Raw genomic sequence first — 24,487 nt, forward strand, 5'->3', positions numbered from 1 at the left:
TCTTCCAATTCTTTGTGTCTTAATCTAATGGATTTTGTTACACTTTGAGTTGTTCCTGCTATGAAAGTTGTTTTTTATTTTCTTTGCCTTCTTTCTAATTGTTCTCGCGTTGCCTCATTTAGGTCTGTAACCATGCTCAATATCACATGTTCTTTCATTTTGCTCAAAGTGCTTTACAATTTCATATTTTTGCTCTATCGACAGAGGTGGACTGGCCATAAACCTTACTGGGGGAAACAGTGGTGGGCCGGTGGCCCGAAGCTGATGGAGGCCATTGTGATTCTGGCCATAAATATTAGTATGAAGCTGCAACAAGTTTTCCCCGGTAAGAATTTTTGACCCAGTCTGCCTCTATCTATTGATATTGGTTTTCTTTTTCTCTCTGAATCTGTAGTATCATCGCCAGTATGCTTCCTTTTCACAGCTTTTTCAAGTATTTTATTCATTTTAGGGAATAAAGCACAATTACAAAATGAGGAGGTATGCTCGATACACATAAACAAAGCTGCGCTCGTGTAGCAACTGAATAAACAACACCATAAAGGCAGAAACACACTGTTATCACCTCACTAGCTCACATTTTACTCAAGCACATTTCCGGAGGGCACTACCATAAAACAATAAAAACAATTTGCATTTCTGCAAATGGAAATTGGATCTAATTGCATTTTCCAATAGCTGGAATTGTGGGTTTTTACTTTATTATGGTGAAATGTGTTTCCCCTTTACTGAAATCTTCAATCATATAAAAAACATAAATACATTTTCAGAATCTTCTCTTCATTCCTATTGTGTTGCTTTCAGTTAGGGTGATTCCCACGTTCGACTGCCATTTCTTGTAAACACAAAGGCTAATTATGCTTAAGTGAATTCGGTTTGTGTTACATACGACATCCTCCCACTATTTATAAATCGTGTATAATCGAATTCGTGTGATGTAAACACGTGTTATACGAGGACTGACTGTATGTTGTCTTCTGGAAACATTCTTATCATCACAAGCTGCAAATTACACCATGTATAGAAAAGACTGGAACTCAGAAACTCCTACCCTTGGAGGAGTAGCTGTTCTTGTTAACTCAAATATACCTTCTAGGTATATTTGGTTACAAACTGCTCTAGAAACTGTGGCAGCTCATATTTCAATTGGCATATCAGTTAACTTAGTTTCCATTTATATTCTACATTCTAAACCACTCAAATACAGAACTTGATAATCTTATTAAGCATCTCCAATCTCCAGTGTGTGTTTTTGGTGGCTTCAGTAGCCACCATCCATTACGCTGGTCACCCACAGTTGACACAAGAGGCAAATTGATTGAAACGTTCTTGAATAATAACAACCTAAATATACTAAACTGTGGATCTCCCACCTATATTCATCTACCTACAGGATCTACCTTTGTAATAGACTTATCAATCTGCTGACCATCAATCTTTCCGAGTATGACATGGTCAGTGATAAACAACCCTCTACACAGTGATCACTTTCCAATCATTTGCTTGTTACAAACACAGACACCTCCATTTCCTGAGGAATGATTTTCGTGGAGGTTCAACAAGGAAAACTGGCATAGCTATTCCATACATCATGTCCAGTTAGACATGAGTTAGGTTCAACAACAACAGCCCGTTGATGATGTAACTACCTATATTACTACTCAGATTCTAACTGCTGCGTAAGTTCCATTCCAAAATCACGACTTCACAAGTACACCCACCGAAACAACTGGTGGAATACAAATTGCTCTGGTGCCAAATGTGAGAAAAGCCTTGCGTGGAACAACTTTCATAAGTTCTTCCACCAGTAATCTAATTGTGTAAGACAAATTAGGCGGAAAGCTAAACATGACTTGTGAATCATATTTCTCTCAACTATCAGCAAAAACACTGACTTAGGGTTTATTTGGAGAAGAATACAAATGCTAAATAGAAAATTCCTTCAACTACCCTCTCCAATATTCTGCTGGGATGGGAAAGATCTGTCTGCTCCTAAAGAAATCTCCAATGCATCGGCAGATTCATTCTTGACAGTATCTGCTTCTTCCTTTTACACTGTCTCCTTTCAACACATCAAATCAGATGCAAAACACCACAAAATTAACTTCTCCACACATCTTTTGCTTCCATACAATCAACCATTTACTTTCTTCAAATAATGCTGCCAGCCCAGATGGCATTCATTACATTATGCTAAACCAACTACCTGAAGAGGACTTATATACTCTACTGATCAGAAAATGTTTATCCTCTTTCCTAGTACCATTCTTTCATTCTTGCCCTACTAAAACCAGGCAAAGGGCCTTCCTTAGTTCAAAATTATGGGCCAATATCTCTTACAACCTGCATGGGAAAAATTTTTGAAAGAATGGTTCATATGAGACTTATATGGACCTTAGAATTAGAGAATCTTTTATCAGATCATCAGTTTGGCTTTCATAAGAACAAATCCACTCTCAACGTACTCATTAAAGCCGTATCCAATATTCATAATGCCTTTATCATGAAACATATAGTCATGGTTAACTTAGATATTGAAAAGGCATTTGACACTCATCAAACCTGGCATCATGATATTATTATGGACCTTTACCATCTAGGGTTAAGGGATCATTTCCCTGAGATAATTCAGAATTTTCTTCACCTACACGCTTTTCAGATCCGCTATCAAAACGTACTATCTACAGTTCATATTCAGGAAGAAGGAATTCCAAAAGGATCTATACTCAGCACAGACTTATTCTCAATTTGAGTCAACAGCATGGCACGAGACATCCCCAAAACTGTTGAAGCTTACACATATGCAGATCTCCTGGCAGTCACAAAGCATGAACATCGTCAAATGTCAACTCCAGCTTACCATAAACAAAATTGAATCCTGTACCTCGCACAATGGATATCAACTAACAGAGCAGAAATCTACTATACTACTACTCATTTTTGTAAGCAACGTGCTCTCCATCCTGATTCTGAACTACAGCTAAACAACAGTCTGATAGGACTAGTTTATATCATCAGATTTCTAAGTCTGATATTAAACAGAAAGCTAAATTTCCAAGCATATTTCACTCATCTACAAACTGATTGTGTAAAACAGTTGAACATACTTCGGTCAGTCTCGTCCATGTCATGGGGAGCTGATTGGTACACACTACTACACTTTTACAAGTCTCTAATCCAGTCATGCTTAGATTATGGTTCTCCGGTATGTGATTCAGCTAGGAGAAGCACATTGGAATGGCTAAAGCATCCAGCACAGTGCTCTGAGGAAAGCCCTGGGAGCTTTCAGGACTTCTCCTATCCAAATCCTTTATGTTGAAGTTCATGATCTCCCATTACACCTTTGAAGAAAAACATTGCTGTCTTACTGTGCTGCAAAGATAGAGAATTTCCCATCATATTTTTTTTTGATACCTGTATAATAGCCATGGGATTCCTTTTATGATATCAAGCCAAATGAAAAACCAACCTGTGGACCTTGGCCTTAAAGAAATTCTTCAAACTTGGAATGTTAATTTAAATAACATTTCTCAGGCCACAACTCTCCCTATACCATCATGGTTAAATGCTCCTGCCTCTCTTGATAACCACTTTTGCCAATGGGGGAAGGATTTTTTATCTTCCAGTATTGGACAGTTGCATGCAGCTTCGTTACCCTCGACTCCAGTGCCTGTATAATATACACAGATGGGTTGAAAACTTACAATATGGTAGGTGCTGCAGAAGATTTTCCTTTATTCACAGTTACAGCATTATCATCAGCTGAATGCAGCATCTTCATTGCTGAACTGTATGCCATAAAAGTAGCACTTGACCAGATTATTGAACTTTCCATTTCAATTGCTCCAATCTATACTGACTCTTTCAGTGCAGTCTGTGCCATAAAGGAAAATTTCTCTTCCTCTCATTCCACAAAAATCATTCACTACCAATTATCTCCTGCAGCAAGTCCAATCAATCAGAAACATTTTGCTTGATCCCAGAACATTCCAGAATTCTGGAAAATGAGAGTACTGACCTTGCTACTAAACAACCTCTTTCCCCATTCTCACAACACCTTCAGGTTGCTTATGTGGATTACAATCCTGTAATTTGCAAGGCAAGTTATGATAACTGGTCACAGATTTGGCAAAGTAATAGCAACAACAAACTTTACCAGATAAAACAAAACCAAAATTGTGGCTCTCCAGATTCAGACAAGAACTGGTATTGGCAAGACTAAGGATTGGGCACACTCATCTTACACACCTGTTTTTTATTATTGGGGAAAAATCCACCCCAGTGCACCTCCTGTCACACTCAACTCACATTCAGTCATTTTTTGGTAGTGTCCTCTTTACTCATCCATTTGCTCTAGCACCTTCCAGTTGTTCTACAGATTTAATTAAGCTCAGAATTTATCCCATTTCCTTGGAAATCGTGACAACATAGAAGAAAACAAATTTGGAGTCGATTGGCTTATACACATCAATATAATTCAATAGCTGTAATAAGTTAAATGAACTATGAACGGACACAATTTGGCCACAGTTGCCCTTATGTCATAAAACATCATCCGAACAGCTCCATTTTGTTGTAAACACCATAAGCCAGAACACAAAACACTTTATTAATGCCGACCGGGCTAGCCAGATGTAAAGTACCTGCCTGGCAACCCAGAGGTCGTGGGTTTGAATCCCGCCTCGGCTTGGATCAGAGTAAAAAATGAAAAAACTTTGGGAGGTGCATTATGGCTACAGAAGCCAATGTGCCAAAAAAAAAAAAAAAAAAAAAAAAAAAACTTGTATTAATAAGGTGGTTTTTTTGTGTTCTGTCTGGAAAAAGATATTTTTCTATCACAAAATAGTTCCACGTAATTTTTATTTTATTTTTTTCTTTCGGAATTTCATGTGTGCACAGGTTTTTCTGTTTGAGATGTATTTTATGATGCAGGAAAGAATGTACTTATTCACACCAAAATTATTCTTAAATCATACTGTGACAAAGTTGTTCATTCCATTCACAGGTATATCTTTTATGTTACTTCTTGGCTGGCTCCTGCAGAAATATTAGCAATTCGCAGATATTTGTTAACATACATAACTATCAGTTATGGTAAAAGTAAAAAAAAAAAAAAAGCATTGCTAATTTTAGTTTGCTGTGCAATAATAAAATGTTGGCTCAGAGCTTTTGTGCAGATAAGACCTTCCTGTGTTTCTTTCATGTTAGCTATAGTTACTTTTTGTTTTTTTAGCTGTGCACAAAGATAGATTTTCATTTAAAAAAAAAATTGTGTGGAATAAAAAACTGTTTTTGAACTCCACATTGTTTTAACATCTCACTTAGATGTGTACTTAATCTAATAGCAAATTTTCTTCAAGTATTGAAGCCACGTTATAGACAAAAATTAATGTTAAATAGAAACTTAGCAATTTTTGTTTATGTTTCATTGGACAGAAAAGAAAAATAAGTGCATCCTGCTGTGATTTATTATTTCTGGGAAAAATATATTGTTATAGTATCTCTTGGATATGTATTTGATCTGTTAACAAAATTTCAAAAAAAAAAAAAAAAAAAAAAGGGTAGTCTATTTCCAGCTGCATTATATAAACTTTCAGAAACTGGTATCAAATTGAAACAAATTAGAATAGGTGTGTACGTGTATGCATGTGCAGTAATTACTGTAAATATTTTAGTGTCTATAACTAAATAGTACTACTGACCAAAGAGGGTAAAAAATCTATAAATTTTTTTTATAAATGCCTGTTGTTTCTTTAAAATTAAGATCTCTTCAACCCTGCATCGACCAGATAGGTAAATAATGTAGGGTTGACCACAATCAGGTGCAGTGTTGACTTTGTACCAAAAAAAAAAAAGAAAAGAAAAAAAGTTAAATAAATAAGTAAATAAAAATGTAATTTAACTGTTAAAATATGGTATCTGTTAGAATTATGTCAGTATGAATTTTAATGTCTCTCTAGCATGTCTTTAATTTTTATATTAATCACTTATTATATTTTAATTGGCAAAGCATGGACATAAAAACTTGTGTTAGTGTAAAAAGCATGCTGGAGACCCACTTGTATATTATTTTCATAGTTTTGGATTGTATTTGGTTTCTTTTACTGTTCTGGAAGTGAAGTAGCTATTTTTTTTTTTTTGTAAGAAGCCTGCTTACTGAATGTATTATTTTTTCTTTATCAGAATAAATAGAATTGTAAAGTTCACCCTTTCCCAGTTTTTTACACTCCCCCCCTCCCTCGAATATTGGAGCATAGATGACTACTAGAGGGTTAATATTCACCAAGGGTATTGATTTAAAATCTTCCAGCGCTGAAATTCAAAACCATAAAGTTGCTTGAGCAAAATGCCAACTACTGTAATACAGTTAATTTCGCCAAGATAATTGACAGTACATTTGATGTCTTTCAATTATAATATCATTTGACAGTTGATAAACTAAGATACTAAGCATTTTCTATATCAGAGAACTAAACCCTTATATATTACGAATAAGTGGAGTGCACCTTTTGATTTACATAACATTAGGACATTTTCTCATCACATAAAAAAAGAGAATAGAAGGAAATCTGTTAGCCCATGGCTACCCTAATAGCACAGTTGGAAAAATTAGAATAACATTTAAAAAGGATGAAATAAGAAACGGAATTATTTTTTGTTGATGAAGGCTAATCCTCATTTTAGGAGCCTCTTCAGAATGGTTTCTTTACTTTCAGATATATAGAACGTCATCTCACTTTATGTGAGATAAGTTCTATATTTTTGAAAGTAAACAACTCAGTCCTGGAACAACCTTACATGGCTTCTTTCCTGTTTATCTTTAATACATAATACTTCATCTTATGTTATTTAAATAGTTCTGCGGCATAATACTGTTCTTCAGTTCCAGTGCATTTGTAGCTGATAAGAATTATATCCACTTTATTTTATTTATTATTTTTTTTGTAGAATTCAATAGCATTCTCTTATGTTTTCATGATATTTATATTTGGGTATTGTGTACAAGTATAATTTTAACCCTTTTATTTTTCACGTGAATTTTTAAATGAGATAAGTTAATGTATGAAACATTCTGTAGGTTGGTATTGTAGCAAAAAAGTTCCATTTAGGAGGAGTGGTAAGGGAAGCTCCGAAGCTGTCATTGCCTGGAAAACTTGTATTTCCAAGGTAAGCATTTGCTTCAGATTAATTATTCTCGGCCTTACTATTTCTTCATTTCAGTTATTTTAAAGCTGTTAAAGTTCCAGTTTTTTATCACGTGGTTTGCATAGAGAAAATAATGTATATTTGCATTATTTTAGTGAGGCAGTTATTTGGCTTGATTACATTGGGGCTTTTTAACCAGATTCATTCCCACAGTAATGCATAGCTGCCAACTTGGATTTATGACAAGAAATCTGTTCTTTTTGACTCAGTTTGATCCCCTTCTCCACCTCACCATTATAATAGAGTTGATACCATAAAGTTTCTCCATCTTTTGCAAAAGCACTATTTTTCTTCATCTTTTTCTTTTTGCAATAATTAGTAAAACTGCATTAAAATTTGGAATTGTTAATTAATTGAAACCCATAATTCCATTAATGAATATGGCCATGATGAACACCAGAGAATAGTTTGATGTAATTGCTCAGTTATAGCCATTAAAAATGAAAGAAGGAAACTTTATTTTGTATGTTTTCATTCCAAATACAAAACATATGGTCCATGGATGATAATTTTTTCTCTCAATTTAGAATGCAATAAAGATTAATGAAATAAATGTATTAAAAACTATTATAATTAAAGATTTGTTTTCAAAATAAATAAATTACTTATTTTTAACTCCAAACTTGCACTACTTATAGTCTAGAAATGCGAGCCAAAACATAGCCCTCTCTGACAATAAATTAGTAAAGGTCATCTTCCTTTGTTAATGGCAATTACAAAAGACCAGTGAGAGACAAGTGCAGAGACATTCTTGTTGAATGTCAAAACAGGTTGATGTGTAAGGATTTGGCGGAACAAACAAACAACTAAATCATTAGTATAAGTTTAACTCTGCATCAAAGTGATTTATATGTTGATATGATACAATGAAATGATATAACTTAAAATATTTAATACACTCACAGCAGAAGTTGTGTGACTTTATGAATAAAGCTGGCAAATTTCAGACTTGTTTGGTGACCAGTGACTTTCTTTTATGGATTCCTAAGACCAAAGCCTGTTTCCCTACATCAGTTGAAAGTCTTCTAACTATGAATAGAATTCATATGTAGCAAGTTACATGATTAGTTATTGGTAGCATTAACTTAAATATTTAATTTAATGTATTTATGCATATATTTGGAAACCAATTTGTCATGCAATAATGCTATTCAGAGAAGTTTTTTGAACCAAATTAAAAAAAACAAATTGATTTTGCAAAAAAAAAAAAAATAAAAGTGTCCAGTACTTCTCAGTATCATTCAAGGTAAGAAATAGATATTTTCAAATCAGTTTTGTCAGTTTTACATGTGCACAAGAAAGCATGAAATATAACAAGTTATCCCAATACATTTTTGATATTTTTTATTAAAACAAGCAAAAAACCTACTATTTTTTGCCTTTTGGCTAAAAAAAAACTCTTTTCATTCTGTTTAAAAATGCCTAATTTCCACCTTTTCATAACTTGAAAGTTGGCAGCTACGGTAATGATTGAAAAAGCACACTTCATCATATCCCTTATTTGATTTATTAAAAGTGAACTTAAACAGATGTACAGGTGGTTATAAAATGTTCCCTTATTCAGGAGACCATGGTGTCAAAACGTTTAAAGTTAGCACTGTGAAAATTGGTGGGTACATCATTTAGGGTATGGGGAAGCGATTTGTAGAAGAAACAAAGTTATTTCAAATTTCCGTCACCAGGGGAAAAGCACTAATGCAGCACTACGCGAATATCAGAAACCTGAAGGTTTGCATAAAGGATCTTTGTTGTCAGTGGGGCTTCGAAAACTAATATTAGGTATTAGGTATGTTCGGGGTCTGACGGCACCTGGGATTTCTCCCATCTCCGCGTATGTTCTCTGTATCGGACAAGCCAGAGATTTAAAAGTGTGTGTTGAATATGTACTGTGTAGTTTGTTGTGCCCATTGTTCATCCGGCCTGTTAGCCGCCGGGCCCCTAGTGAGACCCGACGTTACCAATACCTGCCACAGGGAGGCCGGCTGGGTGTTACCAATATTTGTACTCTGGCTGGTCTTGCCACTTACTTTCCTGGGATTTCAGTGGCTAGGACCAAAAAAAAAAATAATAAATAAAATAATAAAATAAAATAAATAAATAATAATAATTATAATAAATAAATAAATCGAGGTTGATATTAGTGATACTTAGCAAGTTAGTATTAATAGTACGCGACGTGGGGCTGTGCGGTGAAAGTGAGTTTTAAAAACCAAATAGATTCGGGCAAGAATTTTGATGTTCTCTTTTGATTTTGAAATGTAGGGCTAAACGCTGTGCAAGACAAAAGTTTGGGGGAAGGATGAAGACTGGGGGGAAGAAGTTGGAAATAAGGGGCCGACAGAGTAGATAGCCCCTGCACGTAGTGAGGCATGCCCGTGCCCCGCCAGAGTGAGAAAATTGGGGAGGCAAGGAGAGGCAAGCCTCTCCTCCCCAGGAGTTTGGAAAGAAAGATCCGCTCAAGAGAGTGCAGATTTGGGTCGCCAATAGGCTGTTCCGGCGGGAGAGTGCCACCGTATGTTGTCTCCATCAGTTTGCAGGCCCTAAAAAGCTGGCCGTTGAGTCTCATCTAGGTGGGACACTAATAGGGGGTTAAATCTGGGATGTCATCCTTCCAGACTGCATGTGGTCTGGGTCCTATTTTCTGGTCATTATCTTGGGGTCATAATCAAGTCTACTGGCTGTCATTATGGGGTTTTATCCCTTCCGTGATGTTTGATAGTCCTCACGCTACCTTTTTTCATTATATAGTGGGTCTATGCTGCAAGGTCTGGGGGCAGTGTCCCTTTGTTCTGATGTCACAACTATTTAAAGGTGTTTTTTTTTTTTTTTTTTTTCCGCTTCCATTGGCGGTAATCATGACTCTTGTGATTAGACAATATATTGTCACTTGTCTTTTCCCAGTTCATTTTGTACTCAGTCCAAGGTCTGTATAGTCGGCTCCTCTGTGTCATCTCGCTGCTATTTGCAGGTTTGTTTTGTCTCATTCCTTTAAAGTCTTCTGTATATGGCGGTTAGTGTTTGGCGCCTGGTAAATAATCCCTGGGCAAAATCAGTTAAGGCTAAATATTCCTCTTGTGTATCTAGTAGATGTGACTCAAGATCCCTCGGTAGATAGTGAACTCTAGTTATTAGTCTGCATCTAAGGTCTTCGTATTGGGCACACTCAAACATAATGTGCACCCAGCTTTCTTGTTCCCCGCAAGTACAACGCGGATCCTCCACTATTCCCAATGCTGTAAGCTTTGCATTGAAAGCCCCGTGACCCGTAAGGAGGTAAGTCGTGTAAAGTCTGGGTTGCAGCCAGGTTGGAAGAATAGGGTAAACTCTGTCTACGTCCGGGATGAACTTTTTGGTGATATTCCCTTTTGTTGTGTTTGTCCAGCGGTATTGCCAGGTTTCTTTTAAGTATTTCTGCAGCCTGTTCTTTTCAGCCTTGTGGGTTGCACTGTTATCCACTGTGTAGTCTAGGTGGGTGCAAGGCATTCCTTTGTTTATATAATAGGCTTTTCCAGTACGTATGATGTCCAGGTCAAGGGGAAGGGCTCCGGCCAAGACCTGTAGGGCAACAGTGCTAGTGGTGCTGCAGGAGGTTCTGGTAATGGTTAACAGGATAGTTCTATGGATTGAGTCGATTATGCATCTATTTGTGGCGGTTGATGCCTTGTGATACCAAACCGCAGAGGCATATGTTATAGCTGGTGGGAATGTCGTTTTATAATATAAGGAGAGGACGCGACGTTTAAGTCCCCAGACACGACGGACCACACGTGCTAACAGTGCAGAGTACTTCCTTATCTTTGTTCTTAGATGTGTGAGATGCTGCTTGAAGGAAAGATTACAATCTAATATCACCCCCAGGTACTTAAGCTGGCTTTGGAGTTTCACTGTGGTGTTGTTCACCTTTATTTGAGGCGGCCTGTGCAGGTCAAGGGTGCCTTTCAGTAAGATTGAGGATGTCTTAGTTGGTGAGATTTTTAGGCAGTGTAAGGTGGTCCAGTCCTGTAGTATCTTGATGGCATGGTTTGCTTTTACCTCCAACTGGGTTCTACTGTCGGCAGCAATTTTCAAGATTAAGTCGTCGGCAAAAGCTTGGGTTTGGACGTCACCAAGGTCCATGGCTAGGAACTCATCCAAGACAATGTTCCACAACAGCGGCCCCGGGACAGAACCCTGGGGGCAACCCCTGCAGACACTGTGGTTTACCCTACCATAGGGTGCCACGACACTAATACTCCTGTCGGTAAGGTAAGACTTGATAGTGAGATACAAATTGCAGGGAAGGTTGGCCCGCCTTAGCCTTGCCAGGACACTTGGCCACCAAATGGTGTCGAAAGCCCTGGCAAAATCTATGGAGATGATTAGGTAGTATTTACTGTTGGAACTGGTCACACCGTACAGCAGATGTCTAAGTGCCTCTACTGTCGAAGACTCGGGCTTAAAGCCGAACTGGGTAGACATGTGCAGTTCAGCACTCTTGTAATGTGTGTCAATTCGGGCATATGGCATTCTCTCAAATAGTTTGCTGATCACTGGTAGCAAAGCTATCGGTCTGTAGGTGGTTGGCTGTTGTGGAGGCTTCGTGGGTGTTTTTGGGATCAGCTTCAGTCCCGCAGTCTTCCAGTTTCTTGGGAAGATGCCTTGATGCAAACAGTTATTAAACAGATTTAGGAGGAGTTCTGGGGGTCAGATCCGTTACTTTTTTGATAATTTACGGTTCGAGATAATCGAGGCCTGGGCACTTATTATTTCTTACGTGATTTGCCGCAGATTTGATGTCATCTAGCGTGAACGGTGGTTCACGGGAGTCAGTGGTGTATATGTCATTTTCTTGGCATATTCTATGTTGTTCAGGTGAAGTAGGCATGGCAGTCTGCAGGAAAATAGTGGCCAGAATATTTGTGATTGACTGTTGCCATGTGGTGGTTTGGCTCCCCTGTGGTGTCAATGTGGTAGAAATAACTTCCCCCCTGGGGAGTTTGTTTGTGATTATCCTATAGACTACCCCCCATGGCTCATTATTTCCTGTTATGCCTGCCAAGTTTTCCCAGGCTCTTTGTTTGCTCTTGTTTATCGCATCCGTCTGTTTCTTGCTTCTCTATAGCGCTCCTTTAGTATCTGAACCTCAGCAGCAGGCCATGTGCGTCTTGCCCATTGAAAGAATTTTCTTCTTCTCACGGTCTCCCTTCTGAGTTGCTGGATCTCATGAGTCCACCACGGGACTGCTCCCGGTTTGGGATTTCTCCTCTTCATTGATGCTTCACTCGCCGCAAGTATTATTTCCGTTACCCTCTTTTGATTCTCGTCTGGGTCCCCATTCTGGTCTGTTGTTTCCATGTGTTGGGCTGCAGCAGGCATTAAGACCTCTCTGAACCTTTCCCAGTTCGCCCAGCGGATGGCGAAGCGATTTAGTGTTTGTTTAGGTATCAGTAGCCTGTTTAATGATCTTCTGATTTGGCAGGTAATCACCCTGTGGTCGGAAGTCGTCCATGAGTCTCTGACGATCCACTCATCAATGTAACCTGCAAGGTTTCCCGTGGACAACGTGACATCAATAGTCGCCTCCCACAGGGTATTACAAAATGTAGGCATCTGGTGTGGTCTGTTCAGGATAGTGAACCGAGAGTTCGAGAGAAAGTCCTCTAAAATCTGTCCATTTCTGGTACCTCTCCAGTCTGGAGTCAGACTGTGCCAGGCTGGTGAGCGGCAGTTTACATCTGCCCCAATTATGATCCTTTGATCAGGGAGCATGTCGGTCAAGGCCTGCAAGTACCTGGTGATGGGTGTGATGTCCTCGCCCGGCCTGCTGTAAAGGGCAACAGCATAGATTTGGCCCAATGGCGTTAAGATGTGGGCACACGCTGCCCAGGGTGCACAAAGCTGTGTTACTTTAGTCACAGTATAATTGGGATTGCGGACCACACCGCAGCCCAAGGGGTGTCACTCTCGTCATGGACTAATTTGTATGCAGCCGGATATCCGCACACTCGTTTTGAGTGGGTATATGGTTCCTGTAGTAGTAGGACGTCAGCTGCTTCCTCGTCCGCTATGACCCTAAGTTGCTGGGCCACTGCTCTATCTTTCTGCGCGTTATGCTGTATTATTGCAATTTTGGATCTGTTGTACTCTTTAGGGCGTCTCTCCATAATCGATTGGTGATTGGTATAACCCTTTTACTTTAAGATAAACTGGACAGTTCGGGTCTCTGATAGAATACGAATGGTCCATTTTCCCTGCCTTGCAGTTTGTACAGATTGGATCTTGCTCCTTGTTTGGACATGTTTTATATTCATGTTCCCTGCCAGAGCAGTGACCGCAGATTGATTCTGTTTGTGTACACGTATGGGTTGTGTGGCCGTATTTACAACACCGGAAGCATTTCGGGACTGCCACATGCTCCCGGAATCGGTGGGATCCCCATTCAATGTAGCTTCTCTCTTGATTCTTTAGTTGCTGCCAGACAGTCGGGGCCAGCCCTAGATCTGGTGGAGTATCTGGGCTGCACCAGAGTTCGCTGTTCCTGTAGTTGCTGGGGGGGGGTCGGTCTCAGATTTCTGTTTATGATCTCTGTGGCTAACTGTTCCGGGGTTAGGTCTTTGTCAATGTCAAAGACAATGATAGCAGGTCCTCTCTTTTTTGGCAATTCTGCAGTCAAACCCAAGGTGGCAATTTTTGGGTTATCCATTATCGTCTGTATGTCTTCGTTTCCCTCCGTTTCAATAACGAGTCCTACATTCCTCGTTTTCCGGATGGACTTTATCTTAGTAGCTTTGAGGTCATCCTTTAGTTCCTTCATCACAGTTGTCTTTATTTCTTCACTAGTTCTCTTTTCCTGGGGGCCATCTGTGGCCACAGGTCTAAGCACAACCAAGTTGGGTGTCATCAAGAGAGGTTGCTTCCTTTTTGGGGGCCCGTGCTGAGTTTGTTTTCCCTGATTTTTGTTACTCCTCAGGGTTTCAGCATATGTGGGAGCACGCTGTTGCATTTTATTTGCCCCGCAGTCTTTATAGGCCTGCAGCCTCGCGGTGACCTTTTCATTTTCAACATATGTCTTGAAAAGGATAGTCTCCATTTTGTTATAATGAAATTTGAAGCGACCGTGGAGTTAGGCGTAATTCCAGGCAGGGGATGACCATGTATCGGAATGGAGGTAGTGGATGAAGTGGCGGTTGCAATAGTCAGAATCATCATCATCAGCCATTTTCAATCCACTGCAGGATGAAGGCCTCTCCAGCAACTTTCCAGTTCCTTCTGTTTTGAGCACCGGCCATCCATTTACTACCCAAAAACTCATTTATTTCATCTATCCATCTCCACCTTTGTCGTCCAGGTTTTCTTCTCGCTCCTCTTGGGTACCATTCTGTTACTTTCTTAGTCCATCTGTCATCATGTCTTCGAGCTATGTGTCCTACCCAAAACCATTTTAGTTTAGTTTTGATAAGAATGTCCTTTACTTGAGTTTGCTGCCTAATCCATATGTTTCTCTTCTTATCTAACAGTCTGATTCCCAATATAATTTGTTCCATTCTTCGCTTTGTAGTTCTCAGCTTCTCTTCCATTCTTTTGGTGAGTGCCCAAGTTTCACTTCCATAAGTCATGGTGGGGAGTATACATTGGTTCATTATTTTACATTTCAGACAAACTGGGATATTGCTCTTCAGTATGTGACTATATTTCCTGAATGCTATCCATCCAAAATTTATTCTTCTCATGACTTCTAGCCATTTATCATTATTACAGCTAATAACTTGTCCCAGATAAGTATATGACTCCACCTTTTCAATTACTGCTCTTTCAATCATTATTTCCCTTTCTGTGCCATACTTGTTCATCATTACTTTTGTTTTAGCCATATTCATCTTTAGTCCAAAATCCTTTCTAACCGTGCATAACTGATTAAGATTTTCCTCTAATTCTTTGGGATCGTGGCTTATGACCACAATGTCATCTGCAAATCGTAAATGGTTTAGGTACTCTCCGTTCACATTGACGCCTTTCTGCGACCAGTCTAATCTTCTGAAAGGTTCCTCAAGGGCAGCAGTAAACAGCTTCAGAGATATCATGTCTCCTTGTCGAACTCCTTTCTCGATTTTATATTTCCTACTGTCTTTTTTTTTTTGTCTAGTCTAATAAAGGAGGTAGCACTCTCATATATTTTCTTCAAAATCATAATATATGGGGTATCTATGCCTTGTCTTTCCAGTGCCCGAAACATTGCCTTATGCTGTATGGAGTCAAATGCCTTTTCATAATCCACAAATGCCAGGCATAATGGTGTTTTATATTCATTTGCTTTCTCCATTAGCTGTGATATTACGTGAAGGTGATCCATAGTTGTGAATCCTGTCCTAAAGCCAGCTTGCTCTTTCGGTTGATTCTCATCAAGTATTCTTTCTAATCTGTTAGTAATGACCCTTGTGAACAACTTGTAGATGTGGGATAACAAGCTAATTGGTCTATAATTTCCAATTTCTGATTTATCTCCTTTCTTATGCAGAAAACTATGATTGCATTATTCCACTGCTTAGGCTTCACACCTTTTCTAATGCACTTTGTGAAGAGCCTTGCCATTTTTTGTGTTATGTCTCTTCCTCCCAAATTTAACACCTCTACAGTAACTTCATCTTCCCCCGGGGCTTTCCGATTCTTCATTTTCTTCAATGTATATTCTATCTCATCAGGAAGAATATCGGGTATGTCGTATGTGTTGCTACTTTGCAATCCATCTTCCCCACTGCTGGCATCATTCCCTTGCTCCTTGTATAATTCTCTATAGTAGTCTTCTGCTATTTGAATTATGCCTTCTCTGCTGTTTATAAGCACACCATCGCTATTCTTCAGTTTCAGTATCATTTGTCTTTCTGTATTACTGCTCATGGCTGCTGATTTAAATCCTTTGTTTTCCCTTAATGCTTATTCTACTTTTCTTTTGCTAAATCTTCTTATGTCCTCTCTGAGTCTCTTTCTAATGCCGTTGCATAACTCAGTATACTCAATTTTCTCCCTGTCAGTGTTTTTCTTGCTCTTCATTTGTCGTCTTCGGTTTGTCATGACAAGTGTTTCTTGACTAATTTTTTCTTCTTTGGATTTCTTTTTCCCTATAGGTTTCTTGGGCTTTATCACTTTCAGAAAGTTGTAATATTCCTCGTCGATATCTTGGTCCTGAGCAGTCTGCAGAAGCTCAAACTTGTTCTTAAGTTCCAGTACATACTGCTTTTTCTCCTCCTCTGTTATCTCAAAGACCTTTGTATTATTTACTCGAGTCAGTTTTTTCCTTTCCTACATCTATATCAAGTGTACATCTTACCATTCTGTGATCACTTCCAACATTTACCTTATTCAGGACGGTAACATCATTCACAATATATCTTCTGTTAGTGAGGATGAAGTCGATTTCATTAGTTGTTAATCCATTTGGACTCTCCCATGTCCACTTTCTGTTCACCCTTTTCTTGAAAAAAAGTGTTCATTACTGACAGTCCTTGAGATTCTGCAAATTCCATAAGTCTTTCACCTCTTTTATTTCTTTCACCAATTCCAAAATTTCCTATAGTTCCACTTTCTGATTTTAATGTTCACAACTCCAGCTGGCTTCAGTTTTCTAGTCACACTGACCCAGCTGATCGAGATGTTGAGGGTTTTGCAATTTCTAATGACCTTGCACAGATTGTTCTTTTACCTTCAAGAATACCGGACAACCCCATCCATACAGCCAACAAGCTTGATCTTTTTCTCACAAACAACCCTTCAAAGTACACGGTCGAAGTGAGTGGTCTTTTAGGTACCTCAGATGACAACTTAGTGATTGTCTCTTCTCCAATGGAGCCTTTATCTCATGGGTATTCCCAACCTCATATTGTTTGGCATTTCAAGAATGCAAAATGGGATGACCTGCGTGATTTCCTTTCTTCTTTTCCTTGGTCGATTACTGTTTAAAAACATCTGATGTCAGTGTTTGCTCAGATAGTATCAGCAAAATTATTCTTGTAGGAATGGAATCCTTTATTCCACACTCCACCTTAAAATCTCGTCCTTTATCTAAACCTTGGTTTTCTAATAAATGTGCTAAGGCTGTTTAAGAGAAGAACGTTGCATATCGTAATTGGCTTGTTTCCAATTCTTCAGTTTCATTTTCTGCCTACACCAAAGCTCGCAACAATTGTAAAGCAGTCATTAATCGTTCCAAACTGGATTTTGAATGGGCTAAGAGTAGAAAACTTGCTTCTTGCCCTAATGGTAGCCAAGCATTCTGGTCTCTTGCCAAAGCTATTGGCCGCAACTTTTGCCCATCTCAGCTCTCACTTCTATCCAAACCAGATTTTTCTGCTGTCACTTCAGCCAAGGATAAAGCTGACCTGCTAGCATCCCATTTTTCTTCCAACTCATGTATTAATGATCTTTGTAAAACACCTCCCACCACGCTGCATTCAATGTCTCATGTGGTCTTCCGCCAAAAGGATGTTAGAAGGATTTTGACAAATCTTGATGCTAAGAAAGCTCCAGGTCCTGATGGTATTTCTCCACTTGTTCTCAAAACATGTGCTGCTGATCTTGCTCCTGTTCTTTGCCGCCTTTTTTCACTTTCTTATTCGAAAGGTGTTTTTCCTTCTGCTTGGAAATTTGCTCATATCCAGCTAGTTCCTAAAAAGGGTGACAAGTCCCTCCCCTCCAATTATCTTCCAATTGCAATTACTTCTACTCTTTCTAAAGTAATGGAGAAATCAATTAACCGCCAACTCTTAAACTACATAGAAACCTTCTGTCTGATCAATGATCGCCAGTATAGATTCCATCAGTGTCGATCCACTGGCTTATGTTACCCATTTATGGACAGATTCAATGGAAAAGTTCGGTTCAGTTGCTCTTGACATCTCAAAGGCTTTCGATGGTGTTTGGCATAAAGGTCTTCTAAACAAGCTTTCATCTTATGGTGTGCCAACTGTCTTTTGCAATTGGTTATCCAGTTTTCTCTCTGTTTGCTCACTGAGGGTGATGGTAGATGGCTCTGTCTTTTAACTTCTCCACTAATACTGGTGTCCCCCAAGGTTTAATTCTTTCCCCCACTCTTTTCCTCTTGTATATTAATAACCTTCTTCCATTGACTGGAAATCCTATCCGTAGTTTTGCCGATGATAGCACATTGCATTCCACTCTCCATTTTGAGAAACCTTGCCGTGCTAAATCAGCTTCAACTTCTCGAATATTCCCTACCAGTTCCTGAAATGCTGATCTCCAGGTAATTATCCAGTGGGGCGAAGGGAACTTAGTTGATTTCAATCCTTCTAAAACTCAGTCTTGTCTTATATCTCGCAAAATGGATTCTTCTGCTCCTATGCTTATCTTTGGCGACACTCTTATTTCTAGGCAAGATGATATATCTCTTTTGGGATTACCCTGACTTCTAATCTCTCTCTTGGCACAAGCACATTACAAATATTGCTTCCTCTGCATCTAAAAAAGTTGGTTTTCTCTTTCACTCTCGGCGTTACTTTTCTTCCAAACAGCTGCTCACTCTGTATAAATCGCAAATCCGCCCTGCCATGGAATATTGTTCTCACATCTCGGGTAGCGTACCCAAATCCTCAGGCTTCTTGATTCCATTCAGAAGAAGGCAGTTAGGTTAATTAATGATTCATCTCTAACAGAGTCTCTCCACTCGCTGTCTCATTGACGTACTATTTCTGCTGCATGCCTTTTCTATAGATACTTCCATGGGCACTGTTCTTCTGAATTGGTTTCTATAATTCCTGCTCTCTCTTTCAAAACAGTCCGAATACGTGCTGCCATCAGCCAACATCCATTTACTGTCCAACTTCAAACTCACAGAAGCAACTTTTCGTCTTCCTCGTTTATTCATTCAACTGCCATTTTCTGGAACACCCTTCTTTCACACATATTTCTTGCAAATTACAGTCTACAGAAGTTCAACTCTTATGTCATCAAATATCTTCTTTCGTCTTCTCGAACGCCAATCCAAGCACTGTACTAAGTACTCTAGGTTCTAATACCTCTCGTGTTTGGAGTTTTCATTAAAAAAAAAAAAAAAAAACAGACTTGAACATTCTTTGGTCTACTGTATGTGCTTCGAATAATTTTATGCTGTTTCCCTTACAAGATGCACATAATGCAAGAACTCAAGTCTTGTGATCAGGAACAATGAATAGACATCTCAATCCCGCCCACCGGGCTAGCCAGGTGGGTAAAGTGCCTGCCTGGCAACCCAGAGGTCGCGGATTTGAATCCAGCCTTCGGCTTGGATCAGAGTAGTGCAAAAAAAACCTTGGGAGGCGCATTATGGCCACAGAAGCCGATGCGCCAACAACTAACAAAAAAAAAAAAAAAAACACATCTCAATTCCTGTGATTTCTGGCTATGGGGATACCTGAAAGACAGAGTTTACCGTGGCGGCATACAGATGCTTGTCAATTTGAAAGCAAGCATTAACTGGCTTTGGATATTTTGGTCTTTGCTGCTCTTCTACAATTTCTGGCTCATATGGAACTTGATGATACATGAACTCGAATGATCTTGTGTTCTGATGAGGCGCATTTCATCCTTCTTGGGCTGTAAATGCACAAAACTACCAAATATGAGGAACTTCTCATACACCTGCCCGGCATGAAAGACCAATACAAAGTCCGTACATTACAGTACGGTGTGAATTCACAGCCAAGTTTATAATCAGACCATTTTTCTTTGAAGAGTCTACACCTCATGCCTTCTCCCCCTTAAGGTGAACGGTAACTAGTGCATGGTACTGTGCTCTTCTTAGAGATCACATTGTTTCTACTCTGCAATAAAGGCAATGCTTGGAAACTGTAGTTTTCATGCAAGATGGTGTCCCTCCCTCCTCATGTTGGTCGAAAAGTGAAGGAACTGCTCCATTCAACATTCGGAAATGATCGCATTATTTCTAGAGACTTTCCGCAATTCTGGCTAGCCCAATCAACAGATCTCAATCTCTGTGATTTCTGGCCAGCCCAATCAACAGATCTCAATCCCTGTGATTTCTGGCTATGGGGATACCTGAAAGACAGAGTTTACTGTGGCAGCATACAGACACTTGTTGATTTGAAAGCAAGCATTAAACAGCACGTATCCAACATCCCCAATGAGATACTACGTGAAACTGTATCGCACGCAGTCCTCTGTTTTCAGAATGTTATCTCAAGTGAAGGAAAGCACATAGAACAATATCTGTAGGTTTATTAAAATCTAATCCTAAGTTAAATATTTCATCTCATGTTTACAGTGCCAATTTCTCCCCTGATGGCAGAATTTTGAATTAATTTTTTCTTCTTCTACAAATCGCTTCCCCGTACCCTAAATGACATACCCACTGATTTTCACAGCGCTATCTATAACCGTTTTGACACTAGGGTCTTCTGAATAGGGAAACTTATTTTATAACCACCCGATATGTTCAGTGAAGTTTAAGTAACAGCAAAAAAAAAAAAAAAAAAAAGCAAACAAAAAAAAATAATAATAATAAAAAAATTTTCAGAGGACCAGAAAAATGTGTATTTAATTATCAAACATTTTAAAAAAGATAAGTACAGTGCTTTGTTTCTTATTGCTCTGGCCTAATTTGTAAATAATAATAAACCATTTTGAGAACTGATTAATGGCATTCTCATCAACATCAAACTGCAAATATAAAGCCACACAGCGACATCATCAAGACTAGTGTGAGCTCTTGTTCATCATCTTTGCACTCATTGCCTGGTTGTGCTCAGTTTCTTTGAGAGACAGTAACTGAAAGGAAAGTGGAATAGAAGTTGAAGCTAAGTGTTAAAAAAAGTCACCTGGGGTTGAAGGGATCAATCTAATTATATTAAGGGAGGCAGCAAAAGAGGTAAGCAAGCCTTTTTGATCCCCACAGAGGGGGATCAGAGGGTGACACGAGTTATTACAGAGGTGACTTTTTTCCCATAGAAAATAATGGAGTCACTGGTTAAAGAAGTAGTGTACGCACACACGAGCTTCATCTGATGAGGGAGTATTAGCCATATAGTGCGAAAAAGCTATAGACTTTTGCTGGTCTGGCCAAAAAAAAAAAAAAAAAGAGTAGATATAAATAAACAGGGTGAATAAATATTTCAGGAGGAACAGTAAATATTTTGGGAGGTTATAGTATCGATTATTCTGAGTAAATTCTGAGTAGTATGGAGATACAGCTGTTTGAAACTGGCATGCATAGCTCCCTGAATCAGATATGACCAAGAAGCAGTTATAACCTGATGCTGTTTGCAGTTGGAATAGTTGTTAAGAATAGTGCACATCTTCACACATGTTGAATATGCCAATATGGTGTCTATCTGTTGTTTTTTGTGGTGGAAGTGCTACTGCTGCTTGTAGAGAATACTGTCAATGGTTTCCTAACCACAGAATACCGAATTCAAGAGCATTTACTAGTGTTTACACCATATTGTTTGAGACTGGTACAGTTCCCAGTACCCGTATTTCTTCTGAACATGCAAATGAGCAAAATGTGGATAGAACGTAGTCCTACTATTAGCACACGAAGACTACACGTATTGGTGTTCCACAGATAAGAGTATGGCGAATATTTTGTGAGTACGGCTTGTATCCATTTCACATACAGTGGGTGCAACACCTTCAACTAGGAGACAATGCCCAGCGATTGGAATTTTTTCAGTGGGTAAATGTTAATCGTTAATTAATTTCATTAATACTATTCAGCGATGAAGCTACTTTCACCCGTGACGGTATTAACAGCACCTGTAACTATCATAGGTGGTCAGACAAAAATCCACATGCCACTGTAGAAACAAAATCGCTTCTCTGTAAATGTGTGGTGCACTATCATCAACGATCGGTTGATTGGGCCTGTTGTGTAAAAAATTGCCTTACAGAGCCCATTTACCTAGGATTTCTGCAAAATGAACTTCCACTACTATTGGGGGATGTTCTCTTGGCTACAAGGATTGGTATGTACTTTCAGCATGACTGAGCTCCTGCACATTATACTTGTCTGGTGATACAATATCTAAATCAAACTTTCCCTGAACAATGGATCGGCTGCGGTGGTTCTGTTTGTTGGCCACTAAGGTCTCCAGACCTCACTCTGTGAGATTTTTGTTTGTGGGGATGGATAAAAAGTGTAGTATACAAAGAAAAGGTGAATACAAGAGATGAATTGCTCACTCGCATTTTGGATACTGCTGCCCTCATAAAGGAATGCCAAGACGACCTGAGAAGAACAACACATCATATTACCACAAGAGTTGCTAACTGTATTGAGGTCGGCAGTGGGATTTTCGGACATTTAATGTGAACTGTAAAAATTTTTGTCAATTATTTGTGTTTTTTATCATTCAAAAAGTGAATAAATGCAAACAATAAGTCATTTATTGTTCTTTAATACCTCTCATAATGGTTTTGTGCATGCCAGTTTCAAACAGCTGTATCTCTGTATCCATTGAGAATTGGACACGTTTATATGAAATTTTTTACTCGGAATAATCAATACTATAACTTCCCAAAATATTTACTATTCCTCCTGAATCACCCTATATATCTACATTTATATCAGAAAATATAAATTATGTGCTTCCCTCCTCATGTAGGTAACTATCCAGTTGACCTTTGAACTGTCAGCATCAGCTACCTGGGGCGCCTCCGTAGCCAGGTGGGAAGGAGCAGCAGTGCGTAGCACATGCTTCTTGATTAGACCGGGGTTCGAGCCCGTCACCACCAAATACGGAGTATGCGGAAAGGTCAAGGAATGACCACCGCATATCCCGGAGCAATATGGCCTTAGTTGCTAATGTTCCTAAAAACCAAATAACAAAATAATAATCAGCTACCTGCAATGGCAACTTGTTCCAGTAATTAACAACTTGCTGGCTAAAACAAAATTTCTGAGTCTAGTCTAAACCTCTTCCCCTGTAATTTGAATTTATGGCCCATAGTTCTGGAATTCTTTATAACAGTGCATATTCCACCTTGATTCATTTTTGACCCTTTCACAGCCATTTACCAATGTACCTTTCACAGGTACATTTTTCTGGGGTTACTGCTACCCATATGCAGTACTTTGCATTTGTCAGTGTTAAACTTCAGTTGCCGCTTCTTAGCCCATCTGCCTAACTTTTCTACATCCTGTTGCAGTAGCATGCTGTCATTACTGCCATTAACAACCCTGCTAACCTTTGTATCATCTGTAGACTTTGACATTAAGCCTGATATACCTTTTTTGTATTTATCAATATCATTGATAAGTATACAAAACAACAATGGGCCTAACACTGAACCCTGGGGTATATATCAAAATTATTTTTTGCATTCAGTTCCTTTGTGACCACATCATAGTATCCAATCAAATTGGTAAGACAAGACTTCCAGGGCTGTACATACAGTGTGCCTTTACAGCCCCAGAAGGTCCCTTCTTCCATCTCTATGCCATATCGATTTATATGCAATGCAGCCAACAAAGACAATCCATTAAACCATACCTGGGCTACCTGGAGGAGGCCCTGCACAGACTGCCGGGGAAGAAGGTAATTATCAAGACAGATGCCAATGCCTCCTCCACCCTTTGGAATAGCCCCAAAACAGACTCAAAAGGTGAACTTCTAGAACTTATACAGGCAAACAGATTAATAGTATGCAATACACCTGGATACCCTCTCACCTTTTACTCAGCAACAGCAGTCATTCATAGACTTGACCATAACAAACTAACCAGCAAAACAGCATCAAATATTGGCTGATCACGACTTCATAGATCAGAAGTAATCACCACTCGATCACTTTTGAATACCATCCCTCTCAAACAGTGTTCCCTGCCAGACTGTTGTACAAGTTCCTCGGATTTAAGATGTTTAATATCAACTGGGAATTATTTGAAATGAACCTCAAAGAAAAAGCCATGCCAGAAAAAAAATAGATAGGATTGCCTTACTACCTGCAAATATCCAGGCTGAAGAGGTTCAGGAGCTTATCTCTTCCGTATGCAAAGATATGTTCAAAAAGAAAACAAGAAGAAAGAACCATGTCCCTTTATGGACCCAGCAACTAACTCATCTGAGAAATGCCACAAAGGTGACCCGAAGGGACTACCAAAAAAGCTAAAAGAAGAAACAGACCTTTTACGCAATAAAACCACAAACAACAACAATAAGAAACAGAACACTGGAGGAGACAACCCGATTGCAAAACGTTTATAAAAACCACAGAAGAGAGTACTACAACACAATACAAAGAGAAAAAAGCAGCCTGTGATAAGTTTGTTAAGAATCCCCAAGACTCTGATCCTTGG

The 24,487-nt window shown here is 39.0% G+C and overlaps 1 protein-coding gene across 2 annotated transcripts in view; it reads left to right on the forward strand.

Annotated features, from left to right (window-relative positions):
• SppL (signal peptide peptidase-like protein) overlaps positions 1–24,487 on the forward strand; it is a 280,619-nt gene that overhangs the window by 196,758 nt on the left and 59,374 nt on the right. For both annotated transcript variants that reach the window (XM_090384387.1, XM_090384379.1), the window contains one exon: positions 7,079–7,167. In XM_090384387.1, coding sequence (XP_090240513.1) covers positions 7,079–7,167 — 89 coding nt within the window. The remainder of the gene's footprint in view (positions 1–7,078; positions 7,168–24,487) is intronic.

This window comes from Mastigoproctus giganteus, chromosome 1 (genome assembly GCF_048544385.1).
Source record: "Mastigoproctus giganteus isolate SK-2022 chromosome 1, ASM4854438v1, whole genome shotgun sequence".
Lineage (NCBI taxonomy): Eukaryota > Metazoa > Arthropoda > Arachnida > Uropygi > Thelyphonidae > Mastigoproctus > Mastigoproctus giganteus.